Raw genomic sequence first — 11,609 nt, forward strand, 5'->3', positions numbered from 1 at the left:
AGCTCCTATGAGAGGAAAAACAGGATGGAAACCAAAATAATAATGATGATGATGATGAACAAGATAATGTGGTGGGTGCCTTTGATGGTCCCAGAAAATGCATCCTCCCCATCTAGATTTGAACTTGAAAATCTAGGGGGGAAGTGTGGCTGCATTGACTGCTGCAATGCGCTCTACGTGGGGCTACCTTTGAAGGTGACTTGGAAACTACAACTCATCCAGAATGCGGCAGCTAGACTGGTGAATGGGAGCGGCCGCCGAAACCATGTAACACCGGTCTTGAAAGATCTACATTGGCTCCCAGTATGTTTCTGAGCACAGTTTAAAGTGTTGGTGCTGACCTTTAAAGCCCTAAATGACCTCGGTCCAGTATACCTGAAGGAGCATCTCCACACCCATCGTTCTGCCCAGACACTGAGGTCCAGGACCGAGGGCCTTCTGGCGGTTCCCTCATTGCAAGGAGCCAAGTTGCAGGGAACCAGGCAGAGGGCCTTCTTGGTGGTGGCGCCCGCCCTGTGGAACGCCCTCCTATCAGATGTCAAAGAGAAAAAGAGCTACCAGATTTTTAGAAGACATCTGAAGGCAGCCCTGTTTAGGGATGTTTAATCGATTATTTTATTTCATTTTTCTGTTGGAAGCTGCCCAGAGTGTCTGGGGAAACCCAGCCAGATGGGCGGGGTATAAATAAAATTATTATTATTATTATTATTATTATTATTATTATTACAAGCACACACAATTTGTAATATTGCGCAATGTCATTGCTGATCATTGCATGCTGGTGGACTTACCTTCCAGCTTTCCATTATTGTGGAACTTGACCTCAAATTAGATACCCTAAAATCAGATCTTAACTTGGAAGAGGTTGCACATCATTGAATAAATAAACTAAAAGAAAGATATTTTAACGCCTTTTCTTTATTATTTGCTCCCTGTTGTTCAACTCAGGCCTCAAAACAATGATGTAGCATTTAGGAGAAAAGATGCAACTTAGTAGCCCGGCACTGGAGGCTAAGATAGAAAAGATCTCTACAGTCACCATGTCTTTCCCTTTGGTGCTCAGGTAAGTTGGAACAAAGGAAACCCACACACTGCAAAAGAGCAGCATGCTGAATGTAATGAACTTGGCTTCATTAAAAGTATCAGGTAACTTGCGGGCCAGGAATGCCACAATGAAGCTGAGGATTGCCAGCAGGCCCATGTAGCCCAAGACACAGTAGAACATGACGACTGACCCTTCATTACATTGCAGAATGATTTCTTCCTTTGCTGAGTGCATGTCTAAATCACAGAATGGGGGAGCTGTTGCCAACCACACAGTACAAATACTTGCTTGAATAAGAGAACAGGATAGGACAATAGAGTTGGTCAGTTTCTTCCCCACCCATTTCTTCATTCTAGATCCAGGTTTTGTTGCCATGAATGCTAAAGAAACAATAGTGGTCTTTGCCAACAAGCAAGAAATAGCCATTGAGAATACGATGCCAAAGGTAGGTTGTCGGAGAAGACAGGTCACTTTTCCAGGTTTGCCCAGGAATAGTAAAGAAGAGAGGAAGCAGAGCATGAGGCAGGTGAGGAGAGTGTAGGTGAGGTTCGGATTGTTGGCTTTGACAATGGGTGTATTTTTATACTTAATAAAAGTTCCTAGCACCAATGCTGTGACCACAGAAAAAGAAACAGCAAGCGATGTTAAACTGATTCCTAAGGATTCTTGGTAATGCAGAAAAGTGATAGTTTTGGGGATGCATCGGTTTTTGTCATCACTTGCATACTGATCTTCTGGGCATTTTAAACAGTCAGCCATATCTGGAATATAGGAGGAAATCCTACTTCAGTGCCAGTTCATATATGGACAGTTCTCACTCTGCCTCCTGTAACGGCAGTTGTTGTTGTGCTAATATGGTAGCTAAGGTATGCTACCATATTAGCACAACATGTATGCATCTTCGTGTGAGATTTGTGATTGCATGCTTGTTCAATGTTTCTATCTTAGATTTAATATATATATAAGGGATAAGTAAAGATCAGAAGTCTTAGCGACTTACCTTCCAAGTCCCGGACTGCAGAATCCGGGACCGGCAGCCGTGTGACACCGGAAGTTGCGTCGACGCAACTTCCGGTGTTGCCCCGCCCACCTATGGGCACCAAAATGGCCGCCGCCAACACCGGAAGTCACATCTATGCACTTCCGGTCATGTGTAGATGCGACTTTTGAAGCCGGCGGCGGCCATTTTTGTGCCCATAGACGGGCAAATCAGAAAGAAAGAAAAAATGGCCGCCGGCAGGGGAAAATAACGGAGAAAAACAGGAGACAAAGTGATACTGGGGACCACCAGGAAAAGGTAAGTAAAAACGGGGGGTTTCCCGGGGAAAACGGGAGACTTGGCAGCTATGCTTAGTGACTGGTATCTGAAATGGGAATGTGGCAATATATGCTGTAGAAAATGTATCCCTCTCCTCATCTTTCCTTAAATAAATGCAGGAAAGGTGTTTATACATGATTTCAAACTTCCCTTCTGAAACTGTGAACTTTGGCTTTCCACCTCTCACACTAACTCACACCTGCTTGTGGCTGGTTTTCCTATGACAACATAAAAAGGGTCAGTGCTGTGCATGGTTGCTCTGAAACTGCAACACTCATACTTGCTCAGAAACTTGAAGTTTAATGCCAAATATATGTACACAGAATAGCAACCTCAATGGCTCCTTATCATGATGGGCGCTGTGGTCTAAACCACTGAGCCTTGGGCTTGCCGATCGGAAGGTCGGCGGTTTGAATCCCTGCGACAGGGTGAGCTCCCGTTGCTCGGTCCCAGCTCCTGCCAACCTAACAGTTCAAAAGCACATCAAAGTGCAAGTAGATAAATAGGTACCGTGCGCTGCTCTGGTTCACCAGAAGCGGCTTAGTCATGCTGGCCACATGACCCGGAAACTGTCTGTGGACAAAATGCCGGCTCCCTCGGCCAGTAAAGCTAGATGAGCGCCGCAACCGCAGAGTCGTTCGTGACTGGACTTAACTGTCAGGGGTCCTTTACCTTTTTATATTGCCACCAGTATCAGAGGTGATAGGAGTGTGAATACTGGGAAATAACAGAGGGAGAGGTCTGTTGTACTCAGGTCCTCCTTGTGAGGAGGTACCTTGTTGGCTACTGTGTGAAGAGTATATAGAAGCCTCTGGATCTTCTTATGCTCTCATTATTTGTATCCACATAAATTAGTGGATAAGGGTTTGGGGATTATGTCTGAGTAAGTATGTGTGGGAATGAGCATAGAAATGTATGCATGCTTTATCAAGGAAGAAACCAAGGACTAGCCAAGGACTCACAAGCTTGCCTGGACAACTGATCACTTTCAAATTTACTGAGCTAAGGCAAAAATTTGATTTAGCCTCTTTGATGAAAGGGCTGGAGTAGCACATTACCTACCTGTCTGGTGGGCAAACTTCCCTTCAGAGCATGGAGCACAATCATAGCAGCAAAATTTTTCTATTTCCTTCCTTTTCTTCTGATGACCAGGATGGCAGGGTTCATTACACAAAGAAATAGGAAGGACCTATCCATAAACAGAATTTACAATGGGAGAAGATAGCAAAAAAAAAGCTCCCCCCCCCCCCCCAGTTTGCTGGTTTTCAAACAACTAGCACTGAACGAACACTGTTTTAAAGATGTGACTAGGAGTTTAGAGATGTTTTGCATTTAAAGACTAACTAGATTTTGAAAATTCTTGGTAGCACTGATTTAATTTCATGCCAGTCATTCTCTACGTGGTGTTTCTTAGATGTTGATGGATTCCAACTACCTTCAAATAGTCTAAAACAGTGATCAGCAAATATTTCAATTTCAGTTTCTATCACTTTTTTCCAATCTTAATTTCAGTCTCTAAATTTGCATTATTTTTTAAAAAACAACCCAACCCTCATATTGAAAATTCATCAACATTTGATTTAGTTATTTATTTCATAAGATTTATACATCACTTGATTGTTTAAAAACACCACCTCAAATCAGTTTACAAAAAAAATAAGAAAATCTAGAATCAATACCTTAAAACATACAAAATCTTCAGCTGTGTAAGGGTTTTATATGCTGTAGAAAATGTATCCCGCCCCTAATTTATCCTTAAATAAATGCAGGAAAGGTGTTTATACAGATTAAATTTTAAAGCAGCTTGAGTGCAGATTTTTTTCCCTAATATGCAGATTTTCTGTGTGTTTTTTGACTAATATGTACATTTTTTCCAAACAATTGCCCTGAATGTATGCATTTTTGTACACATTACTTTTCCGGATAACTCTAATTAATTTGGGTTTTAAATGATAATTTAACCAATTTTTATCCACCTCTAGTCCCAAACAACATGACCAAAGGTCAGGGAAGTTTAGGGTTGCCAGACTCAATAGAGGAGAGGACTTCTGTGCCTTTAATTGCCCTGCTCTCTTTTGAATCTGGAAACCTTAAAGAGAAACCAGCAGACCCTTTGCTTGGAAATTAAACAAAGGGTCTGCTGGTTTCTCTTTAAGGTTTCCAGACTCAAAAGAGAGCAGGACAGTTAAAGGCACAAAAGTCCTGTCCTCTATTCAGTCTGGCAACCCTAGGGAAGTTGGAGCTCAACAATGTCACCTGGAAGTACTTTGGGGAAGATTCTCATACAGTGGACACTCGGGTTGCAAACGTGATCTGTGCGGGAGGAAAGGACGCAACCTGAAGCGGCTGTAACCCGAGGTATGACTGTGCAGCCTTTTAAAATATCATGGTGGACAGCAAAGAAACTTTATGACATCCAAATGAATACCTCAGGAGCCACACCTGGTTAAAACCATTGGGCCACACAATTATGTCCTCATCAATGATGAACTCTTTTTCTCCAAGACCACCAGGACCGACCCTTCCAACTTTCACTCTTTGGAAGGAATTGTTGGGAAATATAACTAGGTTAGTGATGTCAAATTCACCTCCCATTTCTGTTTCTCCATTAAATGCGATAGTTTCTCCAGCTGAGTTGTTAAATGAAACGTCATTGAGAGAGAGGTGGAGCTAATTGAATGTGACAAAGAAACAAGAAACAAGATGTTAAAAATCACATTAAGGAAAAAGCCAGAAATATTCCTATTAAGTATGGTGCCTGATAAATTCCTGGATGATAGGAAAAATATCCTATTATATGCCTGCGCAGCAGCTCGTCTCCTCATTGCTAAAAATTGGAAGGGAGAGAAAGTTCCAACGATCTTGGAATGGCAAGCAAAGTTAGTGGAATTTATGAATTTGGCTAAAATGACAGCAGCGATTAGGAACACCCCAAAGCAAAAATGTAAGGCAGAATGGAAATATGTAGATGATTATTTAACTAAAGAAACTATAAATACAAATTTGGTGATATGCTTTGATTGAAATACATACAGAAAATATTCATATTAAATATTTCTTTGTTTTTTCTCAAATTCTTAACGAATAGATTTTGGATAAATAAGGTAGATCAAAATACCTATATTAAATAATCATGTCAGAAAGTTATGCTAAAGTAATCAAGATAAGATAAAGCAGGATAAGATAAAATCTCAAAAAGGAAAGCGATGTTTAAACAATAGGAAGTCAATTTTTTGAAAAATTTCTTTTGCATTTTTCTTTTTCTTTATGAATTTTTGATATATTTGTATTTCATTCTATCTTTGTATTTGATTTCTTTGTAATTTTGTATTTTTAAATTTATTTGTATCCTCTCTTTGTATTATTTTTGGATTTGTTTTTGTAATTTTTAAAATATGCAAATAAATTACTCGTTTTAATTTAATTTATTTTTTTTTAAAAAAAGAAACAAGAGAGGATTGAGGGAAGGGTAAGAACTGGAGGGGCATTTTTATTTGGGGGGAAAAACAGAATGAAAAGGAGAAAGAGGAAAAGTCACCTTCATCATCTCATGACACTTTTTACCAACTTTTTTCTTTATTAATACTGCTTACAGAGTTTCATCTAATGAGGACCAAGTATTAGCATTAAACTACATTTAACATATGAGTAATGAAGTTTTTTACTGCACTGGAGATTATGTGAATTATTTTAGTTCTTCAGCTCAAAGAGGAAATGTGAACCGATCAAATATTGTCAACTAGTTAGTTATGCAACTCCATTCCATCAGCTATTCATGAATCAGACAACTGCATGTAGGTGGAATCTGCACACATATTAAAAACCATTTCGAAAATGCTTTTTTAATCTATTGTCACTTTGTATATTGCACTTAAACCACACTTGAAACATATTATTTTTGAGCTGTGTAGCTGTCCGTAGTCTCCACTAGAGCTGATACGTTGCTTAAATTAAAATATTTTGTTGTAGTGATATTACCTGCCAAGGCTGCAGATCTTGAAGTTCAAATCTTCCCCTTCTCAGCATGACTCTGGGTTTGGTTCTACTTGAGTAAACAGCATGCAAAGCATGAACCACAGCATAGACCGCATTATAGATACTGTAGCTGTGGCCAGACATGAGCAGGTCAAACTGAGGACCAGGAAGACTCTCCAACTTCTCCTCCCCAGTACATACTTTGAAGTCATTTGCTGGCTCTTCAAGATTTGGAAATGAACAGTCAAACGCTTGCTCCCAGAATTCATTAACAAATCCATCTCCTTTGGCCCAATAAGGCTTTCCTTTCTGAAGAAATTCTTTGAAGGCTAAAACATCTTCTGAGTGAATTGCAAAGGAAATTGCCCCATGGAATAAATGAAGACCCCAGCCCCTTTGAAAGCCTGTCAATATTAAATCAATCTGGCTTGTCATGACCCACACCTTTTTAAATGATGTCTTTCTCCAATTTGCAGGATCTTGCAGAATTGTAATGGTTCTCAGCCATACAATTGTCATAGATTCCCCATAGATGATAAAGACATTGGCTTTGTCATCTGTGAAATCTATATAATTACTTGAGAATATGTCAACAACTGTATCTAAATCATCCAAATTGGGTGCCTGTGGGATTCTTTGTATGAAGGCTGAACAGATTCCATTTTGGGAAAACAACAGCTCCATGGTCTGCAAGAAATGTTCTCCACTGTCATCATCCACAATGAAGAGCCCAACCCACGTCCATCCAAAATGGTTAAACAAGCCAATAATCCCCTTGTACAGATGGGCTTCATTTGGCACCATGTGGTATAAAAAGTGGACAGGACCTAAGTCATTCTTCTTTGGTGGAAAGGAGCCATAGGTGAGCTAAAAGAAAATATACAGATATTTATTGTCAAATAAGGTATAGCTGATAGATGTACTATTTGCATTGTGATTTGTGATGAACATTGCCTAGTTCCTTTTTTATTTACAAAAGTGAGGTTTCTAAATATTTAAATGAATGAATAAATGAATGAATATGTGGATGGTATTGTGGTGAAAGAAAGGGTTTTTTAAAAAAATGAAGGGAAAAGAGGGTTAATGGGCTCCCCTTCATCTCTCCTCCAACCAGCCCCATTTTCTAAGGTAGGGCTGAGAAACCAGGAAAAAGAGAGCTCAGGCTTTCCCAAAAGTACCATATTTTTCGATCCATAGGACACACCTGACCATAGGACGCACCTAGTTTTCAGAGGAGGAAAACAAGAAAAAAAATATTTCGCTTTCTTGAATTGTCCTAGGCATAGCAGCCAACTCCTAGAGGCCTAGGTGCCTTTGCCCCCCCCCCAAATTAAATATTTGAAGAAGCTTCTTTTGCAAAGGGGGAAAGCTCCATTTTTTAATAGGATCAACTCAAAGTTGTACAGCTTTTTTGCAAATGGGAAAAGCCCCGTTTTTTGGGGGGGGGGGGTAAGCTCAGAGTTGTGCATCTTTTTTGCAAAGGGAGAAAGCTCCATTTTTTGGGATCAGCTCAAAGTTGCTGAGTTTCCTTGCAAAGGGGGAAAAACCCTGTTTTTATGGGATTCAACTCACAGTTCTGCAGCTTCTTCTATAGGAAAGGAAAGGGACCCATTTCTACAGTTTCCAGATAGATAATCTAATCAGCCAGTCACATGTCTCCCTCTGCAGACAACAACTGAGGCCTAGGCAAGGGACCTGGAGGGGCCTGGAAGGGAGCTAGCTCTCTTATCCGTCCCCAATCTTTTGCAATCAGCTGCTGAGTGGGTTCTTTTCAAGGCTCTCTCTTCTTGTTGTTAGCTTGTGATCTGCCTTTAGCCCCTGGGCAATTTGGCTACAGGGACCACACATTTGCTCCATAAGACACACAGAATTTCCTCTTACTTTTTAGGAGGAAAAGGTGTGTCTTATGGAACGAAAAATACGGTACACAAAGGGCAAAAAAGGGTAGTTGCTGCCACCATTCCCTTGACAGGTGGCCACCACTACTGACAGCCCTGAGACGGGAGGTAAAAGGAGCACACACACACACACACACAACACTGTTCTGGGCAGATGGTCCTGACTGCTTTACCGCAGACCCAGGCAGAAATTCCAATGGTAGAGCAACCTTATGGCCAGACATTGGATTCAGCTTTGCAGCTGGAGACACAAAACATACAGACAAAATGTTCTTTCAAGATTAATTTAAGAGAAAGGCAACTAATATAAAAAGAATACACAATTCTCCAAAAGGCATTACAAACAATAAAATAATAACATCTGAAGTATCACTAGCTAAGACACTTTAATACTCACATACTAAAACTTTAAGAGGACAAAAGAAATTCGCTCTATCTCCCTTAGGCAAAAAAAAACATAACAAAAGGACAGCATAGCTGGTCCAACCTCAGCAACCAAATTAGCATCTCAAAACCCAGACTCTTATAGTTGTGAGCCCATGAGGGGGTCTTCATTAAGGAACCAATCAATTTAAATCTTTAATTTGTGGATCATCCAATGAGGGAGTAATAGACATAAGTCTTGTGCTGTCAGGAATCAAAGCAGCTGAGAACAGTTACCTGTTTTTTTTCTCAATTTGCAAAGGGGTCACTCCCTTCCATTTCCAGCTGGGTCTTTAATCAGGCAAAAGCTTTTACTCCCCAAACACATTATTTCACAGAGGAACAGAAAGGAACTCATCTTAAAGACACAGCTCATTCCCCAGGATACTAGGTTTCAGTTCCATCCCAGAATGCATCATGTCCTGAACCAAAGTTTATACATACATAGAATCTCCCAACTTCACTAAAAGCATATAAATATTTTGAGGCTATAGAAGTATATAAAATTATGCATGGCATAGACAAGGTGGATGAAATAATGCCTTTCCACCTCCCTCATAACACGTCAAATCTAGAACATTGAATGAAGCGGGATGTTTAAAGATTAAGGATAGGCAATACCAGTTATTCTTTTCATAGCACATGGTCAAATTACAGAATTTGTTCCAACAAGAGGGAGTGATGGCCACAAATTGTGTGGCTTTAAATGAGATTTTGAAAAATCAATTGAAAGATAACTATTACATGACTGTTAGCCATGACAATTTTTTTATCTGTCACTAGGGTTGCCAGACTCAATAGAGGACAGGACTTCTGTGCCTTTAATTGCCCTGCTCCCTTTTGAGTCTGGAAACCTTAAAGAGAAACCAGCAGACCCTTTGTTTAATTTCCAAGCAAAGGGTCTGCTGGTTTCTCTTTAAGGTTTCCAGACTCAAAGGAGAGCAGGGAAATTAAAGGCACAGAAGTCCTGTCCTCTATTGAGTCTGGCAACCCTATCTGTCACTTCCTGAAGCACGAAATCACAGTGAGAATAGAGTTGTTTGTGGAAAATTTCCAAGACACTATTCCATGATCCTACCTGTGGAATCTTGAAGAGACCTAAGATGTCTGCCATAAGGGAAGATGTCTCAAAGCCAAGTCCTCCGATGACAGCTATGAGTTTTTTATGACTGTCACATCTGTAGTTGAGGACAAATGTATGCGATTTGAAGAGCAGGTCTAGAGTGGTTCGGTAGGTCATCATGGCATCATAGTAGCTGTCGTAGATGTGGAATCCAAGTGTCGTGTTAGGCAAGATCATGGGATTTTGGTTGATCTCATTTATGGCAAATGCCAAGGAAAGAGCATGCTGGTAGAATTTTGTCACAATACTGCCAAAAGATTTATTTTACTATTTTAAAAGAGAATCATACAATTGATTAACATTTTATACCTCTGTAGGTAATCTGAGAGTGTGATAATAGTTGTTGAATATGTTTCTGAATTCTACCTTAGTACTATGCAGAGTAGTTTGATAGTTTATCTCTTGTGATGTCTGGCACTTTTGCATTTGAATATTTCCTTTTCCTCCCCCCCCCTTCACTCCTCAGTGACTCTAATGCATGCAAATAGGTGCAGGGGTGCCAGAATCTGTCACCCACACTTTCCAAAATAGAAAGCACTGTTACAACAGAGTCCATGTCTATGTTAAATTTCATGGAACGTGCAAGATTTTGCACATCCTCTGTCACTACTCTCAATTTTTGTGTGTGTGTGATTAGAGCAGGCTCAAACAATAGAAAAACGGGGAGTAAAACTCTTACGCTGAGACCTCAAACAACTTCTGAGAAGGGTGTTCATGAAAGCGAACTTCTTGGGAAGCATAAATTATCTGAGAAGTCATCCCACCAATGAAGAGGCCACCTGGCTGGTACCACTCATTTGGAACAGGGAAGGGGTCATTCATAGAGCACATGCTAGCATATATGCCAAATGTCATTGAAGGCAGGAGATATATCACCACCAACCCCAGCATTCTTGCAGAAAAGGTCCACTCTAAGATACATCTCCTCTTTATCTGTTCACTTTCTTCATCCCCATCACTTAAACAGGCAAAATTGGGTTTTGTGCACCTCTGCTAAAGTACTAATGCTTTGAATAGGTGAGAGTGGCAATGTTCCTGTTTTAAGTCTGGATACTATGAATAAAGAGGTGAAATTAACAGAGCCCAGCCTGCCTCTTGCCTCTGCTCCCAGCTCTTACTTTTACCGGGGTTACTTATAGATACTTTTTGGCCTCCTCGTTCACTGTTGTTGTTGCTATCTCCTCGAAAACGTTTGGAGCTTTGGGCAGCTGGAAAAATTATATTAATTTGAATAATTACGGAATGAGAAAATTACTTCTTCAGAGCCTGGTCTCTAAAGTGGCATTTATTTATTTTTTGTAACAAACATGTTGGTTATCTTCTTTCCAGATTCAACCAAAAGTCCCTTCTCTCCTCCCTACTGGAATGTGATGTAGCAGGTTTATATTCCAAAAGCCATTATTATTATTATTATTATTATTATTATTATTATTATTATCCTGTCCTCCCCAGTAATGCCGGGCTCAGGGCAGGTAACATCAAAATATATAAAACATTAAAATATTAAGTCAAACAATCAATTAAAATACAGCTTAAAATTAGATTAAAATCAAAATAGAATAATAATAAATTTACCAAGAGGAAAGTTGGGGCCTAGGATGAAGACACCAGTTTGGTTGGGCACATCATGTTCTGTCCAATGCTGCAGTTTCGTTTGAACAACAGAGTTCCACTAGTACAATTAAATTTCCCACCTTTAACATTCCTTCCTTCAATGCCCAATCACAGAGGGTTGGCTGTAACCCATAAAATGGGGATGAATCCTGAAATGGTCAGTACACACCACCATACACACCACTAGTGAGAAAGTGAGTCAAAGTCCTAATA

General features: G+C 40.0%; 1 protein-coding gene across 1 annotated transcript; it reads right to left on the bottom strand.

The window, feature by feature from the left end:
- Window positions 1–904: 904 nt before the first annotated feature.
- LOC118078077 (vomeronasal type-2 receptor 26-like) lies at window positions 905–10,613 on the bottom strand. The gene is made up of 6 exons (XM_088654849.1): window positions 10,462–10,613; window positions 9,738–10,029; window positions 6,342–7,205; window positions 4,806–5,033; window positions 3,426–3,552; window positions 905–1,806 (listed from the first exon to the last, which is right to left on the bottom strand). Exons 1-6 carry the CDS (start codon window positions 10,611–10,613, stop codon window positions 905–907), a joined length of 2,565 nt encoding a protein of 854 aa, XP_088510975.1.
- Window positions 10,614–11,609: the final 996 nt, after the last annotated feature.

The sequence above is a fragment of the Zootoca vivipara genome, chromosome 12, assembly GCF_965207765.1.
Source record: "Zootoca vivipara chromosome 12, rZooViv2.hap1.1, whole genome shotgun sequence".
NCBI lineage: Eukaryota > Metazoa > Chordata > Lepidosauria > Squamata > Lacertidae > Zootoca > Zootoca vivipara.

Coding starts and splice junctions, on each gene's coding strand:
- LOC118078077 (XM_088654849.1), bottom strand. CDS start 10,613: ATGTGCTCTATGAATGACCCCTTCCCTGTTCCAAATGAGTGGTACCAG. Junction 7,206..9,737: donor GTCTCTTCAAGATTCCACAG/GTAGGATCATGG, acceptor ATTTTCTTTTAG/CTCACCTATGGCTCCTTTCC. Junction 3,553..4,805: donor GGCCCAATGGTTTTAACCAG/GTGTGGCTCCTG, acceptor GTTTATGGATAG/GTCCTTCCTATTTCTTTGTG.